Consider the following 21,889-nt stretch of genomic DNA (forward strand, 5'->3'; position numbering starts at 1 on the left):
CGTGAACCAAATGGGCGTCGAAACGTTCAGCGAATTGATTCGGGCCCAGGTGCTCGGCGCCGTCATGTGACGCGGGCCACGGTTCAAAACACCGGCCAGGACTACGTCATGCATGGGCCTGCATCTGCCTTGCGGCAATCACAACTTCATCACCGCGTGTTCTTGCGCGTAATTCCCTCCTTCTCATTCCAGCTGCTGTGCCTTCGTGCAAATTCACCATTCCTGATTCTGTTTTGTGGCCACCTTCCCTGTTCTTCAGTCGGGCCTGACTCGAAGCACAGCACTGCGGCGCAGGATCTCCCCCATACCCTCCAATTACGGCCCTCCTGTGCTAACACGCTACGATACTTACTGCCGAACTGTGCTACTCAACTACAGCAGTTCCCATGAATTCACGATACTGCACGACCTAACGATACCTCTCTCAACCCCGCGATACCCTACAAACCCCTCCTCGTCCGCCCCCCGACCTGGGTAACGGTCGCCCTTCGCCGCCATGCTTGAGGGGCTCGTCGCGAACCTGCTCAATCGGTTCTTGGGCATGTATGTCCAGAACTTCGATCCGAAACAGCTCAATGTCGGCATCTGGTCGGGCGACGTCAAGCTGCGAGACCTCGAACTCCGCCGCGAAGCCCTCGATCAGCTCCACCTGCCTCTGAACGTGGTAGAAGGGCATCTAGGCCAGCTCACACTGCAAATACCATGGTCGAACCTGCGAGGCCAGCCGCTGAAGATCAACATCGAGGATGTCTTCCTCCTGGCCGCTCCGAAGGAGGACGCCGAGTATGATGCCGAGGAAGAGGAGCGGAGAGCGCATGCGGTCAAGATGGAGAAGCTAGACAGCGCTGAGCTCATTAAGGAGCGGAATACCGAAGGTATGAGTGCCGAGGAGCAGCAGAAGAACCAGAGCTTTACCGCGAGCCTGGTCACGGCGATCGTGGACAACGTCCAGGTCACAGTCAAGAACATCCACATCCGGTACGAAGACTCGATATCCGATCCAGGGCATCCGTTCGCCCTGGGTATAACCCTCGCCGACTTCAGCGCCATCAGCACTGACGACAACTGGAAGCCGACCTTCATTCAGGGCGGCACGAGCTCGACGCACAAACTGGCAACACTCGGCTCGCTAGCCATATATTGGGATACCGATGCCGACCTGATAGGGACTGGCAAGGGAAGCCAGAGCAAGGATGAACAAGAGATTGACCATCATGATTTCATCGAGAAGGTCCGTGGAATGATCGTGAGAGGCGAGAACCCGGAGCTCGGTGACCATCAATTCATCCTCAAGCCCATTAGCGGCCGCATGGGCTTGGAAATAGACAAGACCGGCAAGGCAGACCGCCCGAAGATGAAAGCCCGCCTGCTGTTCGACGAGCTCGGTTTCATCATCGACGAGGATCAGTATCGTGACGCGCTCATGCTCGTCGATCTCTTCCACTACTTCATCCGACACCAAGAGTACAAGAAGTTCCAGCCAAAATCGTCTCCTAAAGAAGATCCGGCTGGGTGGCTGCGATTTGCCGGCAAGGCTGTGCTGGACAAGATCCACGATCGCAATCGGCGATGGAGCTGGGAATACTTCAAGGAGCGACGAGATGACCGCAAGCGGTACATCGAGCTGTTCAAAAAGAAGAAACGAGAAGAGAAGCTCTCTCCAGCAGAGACGGAGGAGATTGACAAGCTCGAGCGGAAACTCACGTATGAGGACCTGCGCTTCTGGCGTTCGCTGGCTCGCAACGAGCTACGTAAAGAAAACATCGGAGTGAAGAAACCGCCGCCCAAGCAGACTTGGAGCTCTTGGGTATGGGGCTCCAAGCAGGAGAAGAGCGAGGACGACAATACCCAGATGAGCGAAGAGCAGCGCAAGGAGCTGTACGACGCGATCGCCTGGGATGAGAAGAAGGCTATCGCAGAGTCAGTGGACATGCCGAGAGAGTACGTCAAGATGGAGGTCAACATGAGCCTGCGCACCGGCAGCTTCACTCTGAAGCGCGATCCTCACGGCAAAGCGAATGAGATACTTCGCCTTCTGTTTGATTCCTTCAGCACGCAGTTTCTGCAACGCACGGATTCCATGTTCGTCAAGGTTGCACTTGAGGGCATGCGCCTCTATGATGGTACAACTGAAGGCAGCCTCTTCCCTCAAATCATCACCATCAAGGATGCTCCTCCAGTCCCGGATGAGAAGAGGATCGAGGAGCTAAACGACGACGAGACCGCTAAAGAAGGTGACGAAGATGCGGAAGAAGAGGAGAAGGATGACCCTTTCTTCCAGCTCGCTTTCGAGAAGAACCCACTGGACGGAAGTGCAGACACCGCTCTCACCATGAAGCTGAAAGGGATGGAGTTTGTATATAACCCGAGGTTCGTCGTGGAGGTCGCCAAGTTCTTCAAGCCGCCTGAGCGCCACATGGAGTCCATCGGAGCCCTCATGGAAACCGCAGGGGCTACCGTTGAAGGCATTCGACAGCAGACTCGCGCCGGCTTGGAGTTCGCACTCTCGGAGCATAAAACCATTAATGCCCAGCTAGATCTGCAGGCGCCCTTGATCATCATTCCAGATTCGGTAACGAAGAAATCGAGCAACTGCTTGATTCTTGACGCGGGTCACGCAAGCGTCACGAGCGAGCTGGTGGACAAGGACACCTTGCGCGACATTCAATCTAAACAGAAACAACAGTACACCGAAGAGGACTTCCGCAACCTTGAGAACTTGATGTACGACAAGTTTCTTCTCAAGCTCCACTCAACTCAGGTGCTCATCGGTCCGTCCATTGAGGAGACGCGAGCGCAGCTGACGGAGGACGCCGAGACCAAAGATCTGCACATCGTTGATAAGATCAATATGGACTTCAAGATTGAGATTTGTATCGTTCCCAAGGCCTCCGACCTCACCAAGTTCCGCATATCCGGCAATCTTCCTGTTCTGCATGCGTCAATATCGGATGCCAAGTACAAGAATCTCATGAAGCTCATTGATGTCGCGATACCGAAATTCGACAGCGATGAGCCGAACAAGCAGGTCGCTGAAGGTGCCAAGGGACCTTCAAACCTGAAGCCCACAAGCGAAGCGAAGCCCAGTGAAGACCCACTCGGTCGGCCCAGGTCGAAGTCATTCCAATTCGCTGCGCAGGAACACGAGCTTTTCATGGAGGAGGAAGGCGATAGTGACAAACACGGGAACGAGAATTTCGAAGAGGCTCCGCATGCGAAGTCAAAAGCTGATATCAATCTGCATCAGCGCAACTTCGAGTTCAACTTCACCGTTGACAAGCTTCAAGGCTCGCTCTACAAGTCCGACCCCGAGGGCAAGAAGCCAGATCAGTTGTTGGTCGAGCTGATTGCAGAACACTTTGACCTCAGCTTCTATCAAGAGCCTTTCGACATGTCGGCGGAGGTCAGTCTGAAAAGTCTCGCTGTGGTAGATCATGTGGAAGAGAACGCGCTTCCAGAGTTCCGAAACATCGTTTCCTCAGAAGATGTTTCGGCGAAAGAACAAAAGGATCTCTTCTCGTTGAAGTTTGTGAAGGTTAATAAGGAGTCGCCCGAGTTTCAAACCAAGTACGAGGGCATCGCCATGAACCTGGATGTCGCCGTGTCAACGATCAATCTCATCGTCACAAGGAGGACACTTCTGACACTCCTAGACTTCGTGCTCATCACCTTCACGAACCCAGGCCAGCCTCAGAATCAGCAGGGGCAGATTTCCGATAAGCCGGATGAACAACAGCAAGTCCAGAAGCAACCCCAGGCAGACCAAGACAAGATTCGTATTCGAGCGGAGCTCAAGCGCATCGCCGTGATTCTAAACAACGACGGCATTCGGCTAGCGACGCTGAGTTTGAACTCTGGAGATGTCGGCATCTTCTTGAATGGCAAGGCTATGCGCATCGGAGGACGGCTAGGAAACCTGTCTTTGATAGACGATGTAAATCAGGGTGTCTCCGAGGAATCACCTCTCCGCCAGCTGGTCACCATTGAAGGCAAGAACCTCGCGGACTTCAGTTACGAGACTTTTGACAGCGAGTCCAAGAGCTACCCTGGGTATGACATGTCGATCGCGCTTAAGACGGGGTCTATCAAGATCAATTTCCTCACTGAGCCCTTCCGGAAGATCATGGAGTTTGCGGTTAAGTTTGGAAAGATGCAAGCCATATTCAACGCTGCGCGACAGGCAGCCGCCAACCAAGCGAACCAGATTCAGCAGCGGGCCACCAAGATGCACTTCGATATCGTCATTAGCACGCCTATCGTTGTCTTCCCGAGGATGGTAATATCGGACAAGCCAGATAGGGACACTTTGACAGCGAACCTGGGAGAAATTTATGCCAAGAACAAGTTCGTGCCATTGGACGACTCCAAGGACTCGGATGTAGCGAACAAAATCTCCGCTGGTATCAGGCATATCAAGCTGACTTCAAAGCTCCACTATGAGGAGAACCAGTCCGAGGAGCTTGAGCTTATCGACCAGGTCGATCTGGACTTCAATGTCACGATGGTGGAGCACAAACCTGGGCTCCAGCGACCCGATCTCGAAATTGATGGTTCTATGTCGGATATCAATCTAAGACTCACGCCAGAGCAGATGAAGTTCGCATTAGAGCTCTCTCGGTCGATCCCAGAGGCATTCGCAACAGAGCCTGACGAGTCCCTAGAAGAGGATATTCAGCAAGAGCTACCGGATTCAACCACCGAACCTGCCAAGCAAATTACCGACCAGGAATCTCCTTCCAAAGAGCCGTCACAGGACGTCGCCGTAGGCCAGGGTCCAGAGCTTCAGACGGACGAGGGCAAATGGACCAAGCTAGACTTTGTTTTCAAGGTCGGCGCTATCGGTCTGGAACTCATCAAGTCCAAAGAAGGAGAGCCTGTTCAGGACATCGAGGCCGCCAGCCTGTCCAAATTCTCTCTTAATGAGACGAACGTCAAGCTCCGCATGATCAGTGACGGCGCCTTGGAGGCAGAACTGGTCATCCAGTCCTTCACCATCCGGGACAGTCGAACGCAGGGAACAAACAAGTTCCGCAAGATCATGTCCCTGATCAACAACGACGTGAAGCAGCAGTTCATGGCGAGCATCTCCATGTCCGGCGGGCAAGACAAGCATCTCATCGCGCTTCTAACAATCGACAGCCCTAGGATGATTCTGGCGCTGGACTACCTATTTGCCCTGCAGGCTTTCATCAATGCCGGACTCGCCACAGAGGAGCCCCTAGCCATCGAGGACGAAACAGAAGCAGAGGAGCCAGACAGTGATTCTGAGATCATGTCTCCGGATGGGTCACGCTCGCCCGAAAGGCCCAGTGCGTCTCCTGCACCAGCTGAAGGCGGCATGAATGTCTCGTTCCGCGTTAATCTCGTGGACGCCCAAGTCGTGCTTATCGCCAATCCAGCCATATCGAGCTCTGAAGCCATCGTGTTGGGCACGAAGCAGGTCCTTGTCTCAAAGCAGCAAGCCATGACTTTACAAGTGGATAAGGTTGGCATGTTCCTCTGTCGTATGGATCGCTTCGAGACGAGCCGGCTGCGCATTTTGGATGACTTCAGCATCCAGACAGCCCTGGATATCCGAAATCAGGGCACGAAGTCGTCGTTAACCAGCATCAGCGTCGACATCGAGCCCTTGGTACTCCGATTGTCTCTTCGAGACATTTTGCTCGCTATGCAGATTGTGAACCGCGCATCTGCAATGTCGAGTGGGGACGGCGACAAGAAACTGGCTGGCGATGAACCTCAGAAGGTCAAGCAGGGGACACCATCCAAGAAGCCCAAATCTACTATGGGCAAGGCTACGTCTTCTAAACCAGCTGCCAAGTCTCTTGCCACCACCAAGCGGTCGAGCCAGCATGGCGCTCCTCCACAACCGCCTCGGCCGGAGTCTGCTGTCCTCAAGCGAGAAGAGATGAACGTCAGCATCGAAGGCATCCGCGTCGTTCTCATTGGGGACGTGCATGAAATGCCGATGCTAGATTGGCGGGTGAAGAAGTTTGGTATCGATGTGCGAGACTGGTCAGGGGCCATGACCGCGGACACCTCTGTCGACACTCTTTTCAACGTCTACAACTTCTCCAAATCTGCATGGGAGCCACTGATCGAACCGTGGCAGCTTGGTTTCCATATGTCGAAAGACCAGAATCCTGACAGGCTCTCCATGGAGCTATATTCGCGCAAGTCGATGGAGTTGACAGTGACGGCCGCTACGATAGCCCTAGCCTCGAAGTCATTTGACTTCCTTACCACTGAGGAAGATATCCTTTCGAAACCTCGCGGCAATGATGCACCTTACCGGATACGAAACTATACGGGCTTCAACCTCGACGTTTGGGCTGAAGGAAAAGACTACGCAGCGAAGCTGGAAGACGGTGACGAGCAGCCGTGGCGCTTCGAGGATGCCTCGGCTACCCGAGAGACACTGTCCACGGAGGGAGCCACCGGCGTTCTTGGTATCAGGCTCGAAGGCAGTGGATTTGACTCCATCCCACGAATTCCTGTGCACCGAGAGGGCGAGTTCCTGTATAACCTCAAGCCCAAGCAGGAACGGGTGCAGCATCGTATCCTAGTTGATGTTAGCCTTGGCACCGATAACGTCAAGAACATTACCTTCAGGTCTCCGCTCTTGGTTGAGAACAATACCCAGATCCCCATCGAGCTCGGCATCTACAACCCGAGCGAAGGCCATCTGCTCAAGATCGAGAAGGTGGCTCCAGGCGACGCAAGGCCAGCGCCAGTAGGTGCCGCCTTCCTGCACTCCATCGTCGTCCGCCCAGATCAAGGTTTCGGCTATGCTTGGTCGAACGAGCGCCTGTTTTGGAAGGACTTGCTCAAGCGTCCCACAAGAACCATCACGTGTCAAGGAGAGCAGGGTGACCAGTCGCCACCGTTCTTCTTCCAGTTGCACGCATCGTTCGACAAAAAGGATCCGCTTACGAGTGTGTATCCGTATATGCGCCTTCGCCTCCAGGCGCCTGTGGAAGTGCAGAACCTGTTGCCGTTCGACTTCAAGTACAGGATATACGATAGTAACACCAAGAAAGACTGGACGAACTTCCTCAGGAAAGGTGGTGTGAGCCCCGTCCATGTGGTGGAGCTCTCGCACTTGCTGCTCCTCAGCGTTGATATGCAGGACACTCCGTTCAAGCCCAGTAAGTTCGGTATCATCAATTCGACAGACCGGGAAAGCTTTAGGAGAGAGAAGACATTGGAGTTGAAGGATAACAACGACCTCACCCTCCACCTCAACATGCACTTTTAGTGAGTTGACCAATGCCCTTTTGTCTTGACTCTGCTAACATTGCCAGCAACTATCCCGACGGCGGCGGATCATTTAAGGTGACCATCTACAGCCCATATATCATCCTCAACCGTACTGGCCTCGAGCTGGATATCCGCGCGAAGCAGTTCATGGGTCAAGCAAAAACCGCTGCCGGACAGGGGATCTTTGCTGATGCTGAAAACGACACTGGGAAAGCCATGCCTTTCATGTTCTCTTATCCCACACAAGACAAGAAGAATCGTGCACTCATCAAGGTCGGAGATTCCAGCTGGAGCAAACCGCAAAGTCTCGACGCCATCGGAAGCAACTATGCTGTGTCTCTTCCGTCGACGAAGGCAAGGTCTGATATGCACATTGGAGTGAGCGTGGCCGAAGGTGAGGGCAAGTACAACCTGACCAAGGTCGTCACTATCGCTCCTCGCTTCATCATCAAGAACAAAATGAAGGAAGAGGTGAACATCCGCGAGCCAGGCTCCTCGGAGTGGATGTCGGCGAAGGATGGCGAGCTCCTTCCTCTGCGGTGGCTCCGACAAGGTAGCGCGCCGCAACTATCGCTATGCTATCCCGGCGTTAATAATCAGTGGTCTTCACCGTTTAATATCTCGAACGTTGGAAACGTCCACGTCAAGCTATCCAAAGCAGGCCAGCGTCAGAAGCTAGTTCGTGTCGACATCCTCATGGAGCAGGCGACGATCTTCATCCACGTCAGCGTTGAGACCAAGCACTGGCCGTTCTCATTTAAGAACATGAGCGACCAAGAGTTCCTCTACTGGCAAGCAAATCCCAACCTCGACGAGGATGAGGATGACCGTGGAACCGGTTTCCGCCCCATCAGGTACCGTCTGCCGCCCAGGAGCATTATGCCGTACGCTTGGGACTTCCCGGCTGCAAAGAATAAGGAGATCATTATCAGTGCCAACGGAAGGGAGCGGCATATCAAGCTCGCGGAAATCGGTAACCTGATTCCACTCAAGCTCCCACCCGGCCAAGGCCAGAATCGTGGGAAGATCATCGATTTGAATGTGGTCGCGAGCGGTCCGACGCAGACGCTGGAGCTGTCCAATTACAAACCTTCAAAGAGCTTGTATAAGCAGAAGTCAGGCACTGGCTCCTCTTCGACCACCGGTGGTTTCGAAGTGAAGGACGTAGACACGGACGTTACCTTCAAGGCGCATCTGCGCCTGGCTGGCATTGGCGTTTCCCTTGTCAACCGCCAAATGAGAGAGCTTGTGTATCTCACGTTGCGCGATGTCGAACTGAAGTACTCTGACTCCGCGCTTTACCAAATGGTCAATCTCCAGGTGAAATGGATCCAGATCGACAACCAGCTTTACGGCGGTATCTTCCCGATCATATTCTATCCGAGTGTGGTACCCAAGACTGGAAAGGAGATGGAAGCTCACCCCATCTTCCAAACGAGCCTCGCCCGTGTCAAGGACGACTCCTACGGAGTGTTGTATATCAAGTACTTCACGGTTCTTCTCCAGCAGATGACTATCGAGATTGATGAAGACTTCATCTTCGCTATGCTCGACTTCGCCAAGATCCCTGGGGCTTCCTGGTCAGAAGAGAAGGAGGGTAAGCTGTGGGACGAGTCGCTTGATATCCCTGAACCGAAGCAGGAACAGTCTGGCCAAGACGTCTACTTCGAGCTTCTGCACCTCCAGCCGATGCAGATCGACCTGTCGTTTGTTCGAACGGAGCGTATCAATGCCGAAGATACCATGACCTCATCCAACCCGCTCATGTTTGCCGTCAACGTCCTCACGATGTCCATCGGCAACGTCAACGATGCACCTGTCCGATACAACGCCCTGATGCTCGAGAACGCCCGCGTCTCAACGGCTGCTTTGATCTCTAATATCAAGAACCACTACGTGCAAGAGTCACTCCGACAAGTGCACGTCGTCATTGGTTCTGCCGACTTCCTTGGAAATCCAGTCGGTCTGTTCACCAACGTCAGTTCCGGTGTTGCAGATATCTTCTACGAGCCGTATCAGGGTCTCGTCAAATCGGACCGTCCGGAAGAGCTCGGTATCGGCATCGCCAAAGGCGCATCCAGCTTCGTGAAGAAATCGGTCTTCGGTTTCTCCGACAGCATGGCCAAGTTCACCGGCAGCATGTCCAAGGGTCTCTCAGCCGCGACGCTCGATAAAGAGTTCCAGGACCAGCGCCGCATGTCCCGCTCCCGCAACCGACCGAAGCACGCTCTCTACGGCATCACGGCAGGTGGCAACGCCTTCGCCAGCAGTCTCGCCAGCGGCCTTGGTGGCTTGGCCCGCCATCCTATCGAAGGTGCAGAGAAGGAAGGTGCTCTTGGTTTCGTGAAGGGTGTCGGAAAGGGTCTACTCGGCGTACCCACCAAAGCCGCCATCGGCGCCTTCGATCTCGCCTCCAACATGGCTGAAGGCGTCCGAAACACCACGACCGTGTTCGACCAGGAAGGCCTCGATCGCGTGCGCCTAACGCGCTTCATCGGCCAAGACGGTATTGTACGGCCTTATTCCCAGCGCGAAGCGCTCGGCCAGTTCTGGCTTAAGACGCTCGACAACGGGAAGTACTTCCACGAAGACTACCTCGCGCATCTCGAGCTGCAAGGCAAAGACATGCTCGTCATGCTGACGTATAACGGTATCATGCTGGTCCGAACGAAGCGCCTGCAGACGGAGTGGGATGTCCCGCTTAAGGATATCCAGACTATCAGTAAGGAGCGCACGGGCATGAGCATTACGTTGAAGGGCGGGACGAACGGGCCTTTCGTTCCGGTTGCGGATGAGGGCAGCAGGAATTGGTTCTATAAGCAGGTGGCGGTGGCGGTTAATGCGTATAATGATCGGTGGAATGCGAAGGGTTGAGCGAGGGCTGTCAGAGCAGAAAGATTGAGAGGCTCATGGTTATGACGGGTATAGGCATGGGCATTTTGTAGCGATGGCTTAGAGTGGCCTTTCTTCACGTTCGAGGTCTCTTGATTGTATTACTTCTTACTTTTCTTTCCCTTTTCTTTTTATTTTCGGTGACAGAACGGAAAATTGGTTCTTTTTCGTTTTTTCTCTCTCTTTCTTTCTGGACGCTGAGATCGGAGGAAGGGCTTTTGATGCTGTGTATGAAGGTAATGAGCATATATACCATGGGAGCAATGATATGGAGTAAGCTAGGCTCGTTGGCTTTGGGATGGAGAACGGGTTTGTCTGCGGGCCCGGGCATGTGAGTGTGGGTTCTATTTGTTTTAATGCGGGAGTTTAGTGTGTGGTTGGGATACCTAGTAGTGTGGGGAAGTTGACGGGTGACGTGCGGGGTTCGGACGTCGGTCTGCATTGTTGCTTATTGGCGAGTTTCAGCGATATGTCCGATGATTTTGCGGGGACGAGTCTGAAGAAGGGACATGCATGCGACGGCAATGAGACTAGAAGGCGTTAGAGGCGGGGTCGTGGCTCGTAGGGGTGTTTCTACGCACTTGCCAGGGTGCTGATCGACAGGGCTACAATGCGCAAAGATGCTTTGCACCGACATGCTGTCGGCGTTGGGACGAATAGGATATAGTGGGGATTTTTCATCAATGTTTACAGTGTTTCCTACAGTCCCGACTTCTCGTTCCCCTAGTCGAGCCTCTCTTTGTTGGCGGTATGATCGAAATGACCTCAACGAGTTTACTGACGCTCTTTCATGGCCTTCTTCTCTGGACGCGCTATGTATATGGCCAACCTGCCACGCTTGCCAGTGGTGTCCCTTCAAAAGAGCATCCGCTCACGATTCCACCAAAGCCGAACGGCCTGGCAATTGAGAAACCTAACTTCATCATCTTCATGCCTGATCAGCTGCGCTATGACTCGGTGGGCTTCACGGGCAGAAACGACGTACGTGGATCAGTATCTTCACCTACCATGCTATTAGTCGGAAAGCTGATAAGTCTCCAGATCATCAGAACACCGAATCTAGACCGATTCGCGCAGATGGGCACACGCTTCACCAACACGTTCAGCCAGGCGTCCGTCTGCTCCCAGTCGAGATGCAGCATATTCACCGGCCAATACCCGCACGTCAGCGGCCACAGGAGCCTGAACAACCTGCTCAAGCCAGACGAACCAAACCTCTTGAGAACGCTCAAAGAGCACGGCGGGTACCACATCGGGTACCTAGGTCCGCGCGGAGACCTCTTCGCCGCCAACGCGACGGAGCATAGCGTCGACGAATATGGCTACCTCGAGAACGCGACACTGCCCGATTTTGCCTCAGCGCCAGATTTCTCCGCCTATGTGTCAGCGCGCAGCGACGCGCCTTCTTCGTTCAATGCGTCGAATCCCCCCACAGTGGCTGATCCAGACCCAGATCCAGACAGCATCTGGAACCGCGTCTTCTACGGCGGTCTGCGAAACGCGACGGCGGCGCTCGACTACGACGAGAGGATGATCCGCGGCGCCCTGGACTGGCTCGAGTGCCCGCCCCAGCACAAGCCCTGGGTCCTCTTCCTGCCCTTGATCTTCCCACATCCCCCATTTGAAGTCGAAGAGCCCTGGTTCAGCATGTACAATCGCAGCGCGATCCCGCTTCCCGCGAAAGCGGAGGAGAAGACCGGCCATGAGGCGCGCTTCGCGCAGCAGATTCGCGACCAGTATAATACGTACCGGGCGACGGACGCACTGTGGCAGGAAGTCAAAGCCGTGTATTACGGCATGATTTCACGCGTCGACGACCAGTTCGGGCGCATCATGAACAAGACGATAGAGCGGGGGCTGTGGAACAACACAGTGACCCTGTTCTTCACCGACCACGGAGAGTTCCTGGGGGACTGGGGACTCGTGGAGAAATGGCCGTCGGCGGTATCCGAGAACCTGGTTCACGAGCCGCTCATCATTGGCGGGGCTGGACTACCGGAGGGCGTCGTGTACGAAGAGATGGCCGAGATGGTGGACCTGGTGCCGACGATGCTGCAGCTCGGCTCGACGGGCGAGTTCTACGCGCACTACGGGCTGTCGCTTGTGGATGCCATGCACGCCGCGGGTAGAAACGAGACGCTGCCGCATAAGCAGTATGCGTTCACCGAAGGCGGGTTTCTGACGTCCGAGGAGCCGCTGCTGGAGCAGGGGCCGTATCCCTATGATATCAAGACCGCGCTGCAGCATGACGATACGGAGCTCGTGGGTAAAGCCGTGTCTATTCGCGATCAAGAGTTTACGTATGTTTACCGCTTGTACGAGGCGGATGAGCTGTATCTGCGGGACGATACGAGCGAGCTGCGGAATTTGGCGGCAGATCCGGCATTTGCGGGCGTGCGGCAGCGGATGCGAGATGTGGTGATGAGGTGGATGGTAGAGACTGCTGATACACTGCCGTGGTATCAGGATGTGCGGGTGCCGCAGGTGCGGCTGCAGAGCCCGAAGGAGCAGTTCGAGGAGAGGGTCCCCGAGTGTGAGAATTGCAGGGAGAAAGAGACGTGCACGACGGAGGGGTTGACCGATTCGACGAGTTATGTGACGGCGAGTGAGACTGTGACTTATACTTTGTGAGGAATAGGAGAAAGTATTTGAGATATTCTAATGTTTATGTAAGTTCACCAGAAGTGATGATGGGGCGTGAGAAATCATGTACTAACCCTCATCGACCGCGGGACCTAAAAGTAGGCATAATGAGGGTTCTATTTCGCCTGAAAGCTCTGGCTCGCGGCTGGACGAGACATGATCAGCCCTTTGGTCTCCACTGGTTTTCGATATATGGTATTCGGCCCAGCCAGCTCCATTCGCGAGGCGCTACCCAGGACAGGTGCACTTACTATATACTCACCAGCGCCTGTATACACTACCTTCCTAGCCCCTCTTGGGAGATCCCATGTCCTTCCCGGATGGAATCCCTTGAGCTCGGAAATAGTTGGCAAATGTCTCCTCCGCCTTCACGTCGGAGTGCGGATCAAAACATACGGACATGTATTTAGCGCTTCGTGCCTGAAAACCCCGGTCGACGAGAAAGACAACTGTCCTACTGCCGTAGGGCCTTAGTTGGAAAGATTCACCCTAGGTTTTCTGAAAGTGAAAGAGCTGCTGAGGTGACTGCGAGGGTCCTGGAGGATGGTGAGAGGCAAATGAGAGCGGAGATTGCAGAAGTGAATTGCGCACTGGATTGCATTGAAACAATCCTAGGGTGGAGGTGACTTCTCGGGGCCTTGTAACGGGTTCGACGATGTGATGGATGTATTTGCGTCCTTCTTTCCTTCTTGAGAGCGCGCCTTCTTGGTCTTATCAAACACATTAGTGACGTCATCCGAAGCCAACCAGGTCCCCTTTTCACTTCCTCTCAAATCTTACTTTCCACGGCCGCCTATTGGTGGAGTCAGTACCACGGCCACACCTTCACCACGGGGGCTCCAGGCTCCTACCACTCCACTCACTCGCGAGACACAAAATCGATCTCGCGCTCTCGATAGCAACGTAAGCACAACCACCTACACCTACACCTACACCTACAGCCCCCACCATGGCTACGTACGATTCAAAAGCGACCTTCTACGAGGACGGCGTTGCACCGCATACGCTATCTGCGCCCGACGACTGCTCTATATGCCACGAAGAACTTGAGGCTACGACCTCGAAGCCCGACAACCTCACGCTCAGCGCGCCTACTGGCGGCGAGATAGCCGAAGCTGTTGACCACACTGCTGTCAAGATCCTCGCTTGCGGTCATATCTACGGCTCTGAATGCCTCTGGACCTGGCTCGACTTCGCGAACACGTGCCCCATGTGTCGCCGGGTGCTGTTTTATTCGGACAACGAGGGCGGTGAAGATGGAGATGAAGACTCAGATGAGGAAGATGTCAACTTCATTCGTGCGATATTCGCTCAGCAGAACGAAGCACGGATCGCCCATGAGATGGAGATGCGCCTGCAACAATTGGAGATGATGCAGATGCCGCGTATGCGCGAGCAAATTCGCGACATGGAACCTGACGACCCGGAGTACCTTCAGCGCCAGCGTCGTGTATCGGAGGCCTACAACGATGTGAGGAGGAACCTCCTCGACTCGGAGTACTTTCAGGACCAGCGTCATGTATCGGAGACCTACACCGATGTGAGGAGGAACCTCGACGACTCGGTGTACCTTCAGGACCAGCGTCGCGTGTCAGAGGCCTACATCAATGCGAGGAGGGCAGGTCGTGATAGCGTCGCAGCACACCAGCGAGGTTCCGGCAACGGCAGCGACCGTCCGGCCCCAAGAGCTCGTCGGCCTCGCGCACACATTACCATTGATATGGGCATAAACATCATCGGTGATAACCACGTATTCGGGGCCAGCCATGCCCTCGCGCAACGCATGGCACCCGAGCAGACGAGAGCTCATGGTGGCGTTGCAACGGAACGGTGGGGCTTCGGTGATCGCAACTACCGCCCGAGCCCAGGATTACCGCCGGCTCGTACACATCTCCACATCGATGCGAGCGTGACCGTCACCAATGATCGGACCGTGGTAGGAGCGGACCGTCCGCTCGTAGAACGCCTGGCTCCCCACCTCTTCCCCCCAGTCAATATCTACCCCACTCCCGAGAGCTACGACGGGAGGCTAGAAGAATCCCGTACAGACTTCACTCGCGCAATGGTTGGTGAGCACCTGGCCAGGTCTGTCGAGAGGGAGGACGCCCATGAGCTCGCGATGGACGAATTCTACAATGGATATAGAGCAGCTGTGGCAAGCAACATGCTCAACTATATCGAGAACCCGCCCGCTCGAAATGGCAGTGTCTTGGAGGACGACGCCCAGGAGCTTCCCGACCTTGACGAGATGAACGACTTCGAGAGCGAAGTCAGAGAGGCAGTCGCGAGTGACCCCGTCGTCAGTCAGCTAAGCAGGATGGCCGAATACGGTAGTGAAGACAGCGGAGAAGGAGAGAGCGATGAGGAAATGGAAGGAGCGCAGGATTATGTGGATGTCCAACGTAACTGGAGCAGTGCCTGCCGGTATCCGAGGGATCTCCAGCGTCAAGATCCGTTGCGCGGCTGAATGTGACCGCGGGGAGAGGAGAGCATGAAAATTGAAGGGTGGTGATGGGACTTCCACGGAGTGATCAGGGTACATATGCTGGAAGGCTATGAGCGGAGTCATCAGATATTTGGCCATTCAAGGCCGGCAGCAGGGATTTTACGGGCGTATAACAGTCTTGGAGTCGAACGTTTCTCTCCATAGAGAGGGAGCCAACGCCGCCAAAGATGGCATCATCTACTTAGACTCCAACGATTTTTACCACATGTATCTAACAAATCACAATTGCTTTCAACGGCTTCCGATTATGCTGATCTATCCCGAGCTATGGTCAATGTCAGACTCGGGGAGAGGTCAGCGTGGTAACTTCAATACATTGTGCAACCATATCTCTCTCACCTGCTATTGTACTCTCACAGAGCCTATTCCGCGTCTCACCCACAGCCACCACTTAGAATCTCTTCCCAGGCAACCATGCAGTACTTATATTCTCCCCAGCCTCTCCATCTCAACTCCAACAACCGCACTTCTCCAAAGCAGACCAACCCCATCCAAACCGCCGTCTTCCACACAACAAAAGCAAAGCCCAACGCACTCTCTCAAGCACCGCTCCACCGCCGCGCGACGCTAAAGCCCCTACTCCACAACCATGGTCCTCTACACCACCAAAGCCGACTTCCTCGCCCGCGGCCTCAGCAACATCAACCCCTCACCCTACAACATCTCCCACGACTGCATTATCTGCAACTGCCCACTCCACATGACACCTTCCTCCCCGCCCTCCACCTCCCATACCACCACCGCCACCACGCCAACGCTCCACCCCGCCGTCCGTATAACCTCCTGCGCCCACATCCACGGCCGCGCCTGCCTGCTCGCCTGGCTCGAAACAGGTCACACCTGCCCCACCTGCGCGCGCATGCTTTTCCCGCCCGTGCACGAGCAGCCGCTCACGCAGCAGGATGTTAACCATGTGGTTGATGAGCTGGGTGTTGCGAGGGGGTATGGCGAGGAGAGGGTTATGGCGGCGGTGGCGCAGTATATTATGAGGAGTGAGAGGGAGGGCGAGCGGAGGCGGCAGATTGTTGAGAGTGTGGTTGCGTTGGAGAGCGTGAGGGAGGAGGAGAGGAGGATGGCGGAGGAGAGGGAGGTTGCGTTGGTGGTGGAGGATTGGGGGGATAGTGAGGGGAAGGAGGAGGAGGAGGAGGATTTTTGGGGGGATGGTGAGGAGGATGGGGGGATTGTGGTGTAGAGGGTGGATATAGCGGTATATCTTGCTGCATTGGCACTTGGGGAACTCGAGCCGTGTGATTTTCAGTCTGGATTGTTTGCACTTCGAGTGCAACTGACGCTAGACTTAGGCAATTGACCTTGCCTGCAATATATAAGCGTATACGATCAGGAGATTATAGTGAATATGGTGAATGCCATCTTGAATTCTGATATACTAAAATCGCCGAAGGAGTGACATTCGTGATTTAGTAACTAAACGCGGAGCAGCATGTTTATGTCCTATTTCCGAACTGATGAAGACGATACGGGACGAAGTGTGACATCGAACATATCGCGGTTGTCCGTTATCGGTTACCGAAATTTGGCAGTACCGTGCACTAGAGTGAATTGGAAGCGTCCGGTGAGGATAGGGTGTATGAGTGATTATCCTTAGACCTGTGCCTCGACCCTACCTACGGCTTTCACCTTCGATCGCATGGGGCACCTTCACCCTCGGGGCACATGGACCATGATAGCAAAGTATTAAAGCCCAGTCAGTGATCTCTCTCACGAAACCAAGAACCGCAAAGAGGACGTCTGACAACCACCCGGGCAACAACCGACAGCTATCCTGCCCCAATCAATCGCAACCACTCCGAAACCAAAACAGCGCTCAATCGAGAGAGAGATCAAAGCTTCACCGATGGCTCCCTTCAGATCTAAAGAAGCTTTCCTTGTAGACGGCGTCAAACCCCACACACTATCCGAGGCCGAGGCCGACGACTGCTCCATTTGCAAGGAGCCCCTCATCGTCAACAGTACCGAAACTCCCACTCAAGCCCCGAAGATAAACCCCTCAGTCCTTCGCATAAAAGACTGCGGCCACGTCTGGGACAAGGAATTCCTCGAGAGCTGGCTCAAGGACACTAATACGTGCCCAATGTGTCCGCGTGTCGTCGCCATTACCAAACCCGTTATGGAAACCTCGAACATACACACCGCGATACAGATCAAGGGATGCGGCCACGTCTTCGGGAAAGGATGCCTCGAGAGCTGGCTCGAGGACGCGAATACGTGCCCGATGTGTCGAAGCACGCTCTTCGGAACCGAGGCAGATGCGGCCACGGTGGCTGTGCTAGATGCTATGCGGGACGGCGTGGATACTATCCGCGCTACTGATGCTATATACGTCGCTGGGACTATGAATGACGCCCCTTATAGTGCATCTGAGATTGAGCGAAGCATTACTAGGCTTCAAATGGGTCTTTCCCGAATCGTCGACGGATTGAGGCCTTTGAGCGTTGAGGAGGCGCTAGCGAGGGGTGTGATGGTAGAGGTTCTAATAGACGACCCGGGGGAGGATGCCACTGGCACAGACGGTCTATGAGTGGCGGCCATAGCGGTGGGCGAGGAGTCTCCAAAAGTCAAGGGTGTCATGAAGACGACACTCACATATCAATAGGCCGGCACTTCGCCCGCCGACGATTTAGGGATCGGATACTCGCGAAACAATCGATTATTTTGAAATTGGAGCGTTAGTTTTGATTGCTTGCACGAAGTTGCTGGCTGTGAGGTGAAGAAATTTTGGATCCGTGCTACGGATTCGGTGATTCGGTGTACCTTACCACTCTACAGATTTTACCTATCAACCACGCTTCCGATTTGCTTGTACCGCATCGGAACCGAAAACAAATTTCCTCACTCTTCAGGACTGACCCATTGAACTATCCCTCTATCCTATTAACCCTCTTCTGCTCATCTACTTTCTATCTAGTCAGCGACTGAATCACACAGTGACACCACGAGATCGCAACGTTCCGCCCACGCATCATATTGCACCCTTTTCGACAGAACATCCCGAAAAACACGCTCAGATATCTCTCGTCTGAAAAATGGCACATCAAGGCAGATACACCTCTCACGGAGATTTCAGTTCTCGGACTTAGAGCCAGCATACCTCACACCGTCATCTTCAGTGTCACACTTCGCTGATTCGTTGCTCTTTTTGCGTCATACCGCTCCTTGTCCACGCGACGAACTTTTCAGTAATCCCTGCTACCACTCTTTGCAAACGATTGCTGCCTTACACCACCCAAAAGAGACATCCTTCTCCAATACCCGCCTCTTCTCCTCCACAATCGCTCAGGGCCAGTAGCACAAGTTCTCAAACTCCCAGGCAGGTTAGGCAGCACATCTGGATACCCACAGACCACCATATCTGCAAACTTTCAAGAACTACAATACCACCAGTTTCTCTAGATCTTTTCTGGACCTCGTTCCTTTCAGACTTCGATATCCGCCGCACGAAGTAGCGCGAATCCATGGACGAGCCCTCCCCCAAGCCCCCACCTTACTCATCCAAGGAAGACCTCATCGCAAACGGACTGCAAGACTTCTCCCCCAACGGCGAGCTAGAATGCCCAATATGCCGAGAGCTCATCATTGCCGGGACCCCCACGCCATCTACTCTCAATGACTCACCGCTCCCGACCCCCAGCGAATCCGAAGACCCGTTTCAAGAATCGGACAATCGAGATGAACCTTCTTCGACGGCAGAGCAGCACGTAGGACCAGATATCGCTCACATAGAGCCACAGCAATCTCAACACCCAACCCCGCCCCATCCCTCCACAACCAGCACCACCGCCTCCATCCCCGGGAACCAGCACGCACCCAACCCCGAAACCGCCGTCCTCCTCCCCTGCGCCCACGTCTTCGGCCTCACCTGCCTACTGACCTGGCTCTCCGCCCCCACGGGAAACCGCTGCCCCACCTGCAACCAGACGCTCTTCCCCTTGCACAAACTCACCGTGCGGCTGCGTGAGCCGACGCGCGCCATGCGCGCCGCGTTCGCCGAGGTGGTCGAGACGCTGCTGGGGGATCCCGAGACAGCGGCCGTCATACGCAGGAACTTGATGAGCGGGTGGACGAGGGCGCTTATGCGCGAGCTGGCGCTGGCGGTTTATGGGAATGTGAATGAGGGGTGGGAGGTCGAGTATGTTTATGAGGGCGGTGGGGAAGGGGAAGAGGAAGAGGATGGGGATGGGGTGTATGCTGATGATATGGATGAGGATGAGGACGAGGAGGACGAGGAGGATGGGGATGGGAGAGGGGAGGTTGAGTACGAGGATCGGGGAGTGCAGACTGTTGAGGACGAGGACGAGTTTACTTCATGATGATGTGAGAGCTGTTACGAGGATATCGTGTTTGTCTCAGCAACAGCGGTACGAAAGAGGTGGAAGCTGTTACTTCTAGGGGATGTGCGATGGATTGTGCGATGTTATTGTAAGGGTATTGTACTTCGAGGTGTTTGTCATGGGTGTCTATCCGGCGAGCGGTGTTATTGGTATTACGGATTGACAGACCGTCTTCATCCTGTTAGATTTCCTTCTCGTTGTCCTACCTGCCTTAGATTCCATAAGACCTTACATCTGAAAGAACGAAAACTTCCACACTATACTCCATCGCTCTTCCACGCTCCTTACCCTCGGGTTTGCTACCCAGTTTGCCAACATCCCTAGCCCAATGCGTTAGCATCTCGTTTCTCGTAGCGCGTTTGCCTGCACAAACCTCTTCCAATAACACTAAAACCACCCCACCACCTCTCCTTACGCTAAACCCTCACTCAATAACACCCTCCATCCACCACCTTGCATCCCTCCGAAAATGCCACCCACCACACCACCCCGCTCCTCAACGCGCCTCACCGCCGCAAGCGACAACCCCCCCTCCACATGCACAATCTGCTTCGACCCACTCTTCCTCCCTTCCTCCTCGCCAGCCACAGAAACCACGCGCGAGCAACCCGTCACCATCGTCAAATGCGGCCACATCTTCGGCCTTAACTGCCTCACGCAGTGGATGCAAGAAGCCAACACCTGCCCCATATGCCGCGTGGAGTTCTTCGCAAACGAGGAGGAGGTGCCGGACTGGTTGAAGAATGCGTATGTGGGGAGTGTGTTCTGGCGGCCGACGCTGGAGGAGCGGATGGAGGCGCTGATGCGAGGCGCTGATGCGGGGTGAGGAGGGTGTGCGGGTCAGAGTCCGAGAGGTTGGCGAGGAGTTGAGCGAGGATGAGGGGCGGGAGGGAGGTGGGAGGAGATATATTTTCGCTTGAAGGAGGATTTGAGTATATCTGGGTGTGGAGTGGCGAGGTTCTTAGGTGGAGGTAGGAGCGGATCCTAATGGACATCCTCGCAGTGCGTACCGCTGTTGATTAGGACTGAGGCACTTCCCTCCTCCTAACGTCCTTCTATATCGCCCTTAGCACATATCCCATATCCCTCCATCTCTCCCATAGCAGCATGAGTACGTAAGCCACAAAGCTCACCCACACCTACACCTACGCAAGCGCTACAATAACATACACGTAGGAGAAAGCTGTCGAGAATACATAGGCCGTCCCGTTCGGCGAGAATAGTTCCGGGTTCACGGCGTAGATCTGGAATATGAAGGCGAAGTAGCATCCTTTGCGATTATTCGACGAGCGGACACGTTAGAGCGACGACGCTGGATGTGATGCAGCACGGCTTCTCGTCGTACGTAGTGCGCGAGGCTTGCAGGGACAGACATCAGGCGGTCAACATCGCCAATCTCTTCGACACGGAGCGAAGTTCGCAGAGGTGGTGACAGGAACGGGCGATGAAGCATCTCGACGGGCGGTTTGGAAAGGCATGATAATATTAAATCTGGATCCAGGAAGCCAGCAAACAGAGGCAGAGAGAGAGTGCATACATAGGGAAGGAAGCCCGACACATTACCTAGCCACAATACACGCGCGACCCTCTCCTCCTGCGCAATGGGTATCTAATCAGGTCTCGAACCAGTCCAACTCATCGTCCTTCCCGAAGATGGCTCTGTATACGTGGTCCCCGTCGTCCTTGACCACTTCCTCCGTGTGGATGCTGTGCAGCTTGTACTCCCTCTCGTCGGTGCTGCTGCCGTCCGTGCCCTCCTTGGCCGAGCCGAAGATGCGGACGTGGATGTATGCATTGTCGAGCGCGGGGATCTTGACTTTTCCGAAGAGGTGCAGGCCGTAGGCTGATTGCCCGACGCGGACGGACTCGAGATCGGAGGCGGAGAAGGACGCTAGGTCGTGGTCGGAGAGGTCCTTGGCGGCACGGAAGTATTCCGGCTCGTGCTCTGCGCGGTGTTAGAAGCTGCATCGAAGCTGCGAGGGAGGCGGGAGCTTACTGTCGTGCGTATGGCGGAGCTTGACGAGCTCGTGCTTGACCGAGCTGAGCACCGAGTCGAAGGCGTCTATGGAGGCCTGATGAGGGGCGTGAGCCTCGCTGAGCTGGACCGTCTCTTCGGTAGCCATGCTGTTCGCTGTGGGGTCGGGAGGACGTGTAGTGCGTGCTGTTGTACGCTGTGAGGTGGTTGTGAAGGTGAGCTGTAGCTGTTGATTAGTGCGGGGAGTGCATGCAGGGCGTCAGC

General features: G+C 54.8%; 9 protein-coding genes across 9 annotated transcripts; 7 read left to right on the top strand and 2 right to left on the bottom strand.

Annotated features, from left to right (window-relative positions):
• The first annotated feature begins 305 nt into the window (after window positions 1-305).
• On the top strand, window positions 306-10,181 carry BU26DRAFT_325182 (vacuolar protein sorting-associated protein 13). The gene is made up of 2 exons (XM_033822107.1): window positions 306-7,257; window positions 7,305-10,181. The coding sequence occupies exons 1-2, from the start codon at window positions 497-499 to the stop codon at window positions 10,132-10,134; spliced, it is 9,591 nt and encodes a 3,196-aa protein (XP_033682978.1). The 5' UTR covers window positions 306-496; the 3' UTR covers window positions 10,135-10,181.
• BU26DRAFT_325183 (uncharacterized protein) lies at window positions 10,182-10,901 on the bottom strand. The gene has a single exon (XM_033822108.1). The coding sequence runs from the start codon at window positions 10,592-10,594 to the stop codon at window positions 10,229-10,231; it is 366 nt and encodes a 121-aa protein (XP_033682979.1). The 5' UTR covers window positions 10,595-10,901; the 3' UTR covers window positions 10,182-10,228.
• Window positions 10,902-11,082: 181 nt separating this feature from the next.
• On the top strand, window positions 11,083-13,269 carry BU26DRAFT_595791 (alkaline phosphatase-like protein; the record flags this gene model as incomplete). Its single annotated transcript, XM_033834950.1, has 3 exons — window positions 11,083-11,133; window positions 11,194-12,685; window positions 13,061-13,269. The coding sequence occupies 3 exons, from the start codon at window positions 11,083-11,085 to the stop codon at window positions 13,267-13,269; spliced, it is 1,752 nt and encodes a 583-aa protein (XP_033682980.1).
• A 1,597-nt stretch (window positions 13,270-14,866) lies between these two features.
• Window positions 14,867-15,477, top strand: BU26DRAFT_519768 (uncharacterized protein). The gene has a single exon (XM_033829139.1). It carries the CDS (start codon window positions 14,915-14,917, stop codon window positions 15,260-15,262), a length of 348 nt encoding a protein of 115 aa, XP_033682981.1. The 5' UTR covers window positions 14,867-14,914; the 3' UTR covers window positions 15,263-15,477.
• A 413-nt stretch (window positions 15,478-15,890) lies between these two features.
• Window positions 15,891-16,493, top strand: BU26DRAFT_565399 (uncharacterized protein; the record flags this gene model as incomplete). The annotated part of the gene is made up of 1 exon (XM_033833393.1): window positions 15,891-16,493. One exon carries the CDS (start codon window positions 15,891-15,893, stop codon window positions 16,491-16,493), a length of 603 nt encoding a protein of 200 aa, XP_033682982.1.
• A 528-nt stretch (window positions 16,494-17,021) lies between these two features.
• BU26DRAFT_595796 (uncharacterized protein) lies at window positions 17,022-17,840 on the top strand (the record flags this gene model as incomplete). Its single annotated transcript, XM_033834951.1, has 1 exon — window positions 17,022-17,840. The coding sequence occupies exon 1, from the start codon at window positions 17,157-17,159 to the stop codon at window positions 17,838-17,840; it is 684 nt and encodes a 227-aa protein (XP_033682983.1). The 5' UTR covers window positions 17,022-17,156.
• A 934-nt stretch (window positions 17,841-18,774) lies between these two features.
• On the top strand, window positions 18,775-19,874 carry BU26DRAFT_595799 (uncharacterized protein; the record flags this gene model as incomplete). Its single annotated transcript, XM_033834952.1, has 1 exon — window positions 18,775-19,874. One exon carries the CDS (start codon window positions 18,775-18,777, stop codon window positions 19,627-19,629), a length of 855 nt encoding a protein of 284 aa, XP_033682984.1. The 3' UTR covers window positions 19,630-19,874.
• On the top strand, window positions 19,875-20,585 carry BU26DRAFT_325217 (uncharacterized protein). The gene has a single exon (XM_033822110.1). It carries the CDS (start codon window positions 20,120-20,122, stop codon window positions 20,474-20,476), a length of 357 nt encoding a protein of 118 aa, XP_033682985.1. The 5' UTR covers window positions 19,875-20,119; the 3' UTR covers window positions 20,477-20,585.
• Window positions 20,586-21,091: 506 nt separating this feature from the next.
• BU26DRAFT_325209 (uncharacterized protein) lies at window positions 21,092-21,873 on the bottom strand. Its single transcript, XM_033822109.1, has 2 exons — window positions 21,647-21,873; window positions 21,092-21,595 (listed from the first exon to the last, which is right to left on the bottom strand). The coding sequence occupies exons 1-2, from the start codon at window positions 21,771-21,773 to the stop codon at window positions 21,264-21,266; spliced, it is 459 nt and encodes a 152-aa protein (XP_033682986.1). The 5' UTR covers window positions 21,774-21,873; the 3' UTR covers window positions 21,092-21,263.
• Window positions 21,874-21,889: the final 16 nt, after the last annotated feature.

Source organism: Trematosphaeria pertusa (genome assembly GCF_010094035.1).
Source record: "Trematosphaeria pertusa strain CBS 122368 unplaced genomic scaffold BU26scaffold_8, whole genome shotgun sequence".
In the NCBI taxonomy this organism is placed as follows: Eukaryota; Fungi; Ascomycota; class Dothideomycetes; order Pleosporales; family Trematosphaeriaceae; genus Trematosphaeria; species Trematosphaeria pertusa.

Coding starts and splice junctions, on each gene's coding strand:
- BU26DRAFT_325209 (XM_033822109.1), bottom strand. CDS start 21,773: ATGGCTACCGAAGAGACGGTCCAGCTCAGCGAGGCTCACGCCCCTCAT. Junction 21,596..21,646: donor GCTCCGCCATACGCACGACA/GTAAGCTCCCGC, acceptor AACACCGCGCAG/AGCACGAGCCGGAATACTTC.
- BU26DRAFT_325182 (XM_033822107.1), top strand. CDS start 497: ATGCTTGAGGGGCTCGTCGCGAACCTGCTCAATCGGTTCTTGGGCATG. Junction 7,258..7,304: donor CACCTCAACATGCACTTTTA/GTGAGTTGACCA, acceptor TAACATTGCCAG/CAACTATCCCGACGGCGGCG.
- BU26DRAFT_519768 (XM_033829139.1), top strand. CDS start 14,915: ATGGACGAATTCTACAATGGATATAGAGCAGCTGTGGCAAGCAACATG.
- BU26DRAFT_325183 (XM_033822108.1), bottom strand. CDS start 10,594: ATGCAGACCGACGTCCGAACCCCGCACGTCACCCGTCAACTTCCCCAC.
- BU26DRAFT_325217 (XM_033822110.1), top strand. CDS start 20,120: ATGCCACCCACCACACCACCCCGCTCCTCAACGCGCCTCACCGCCGCA.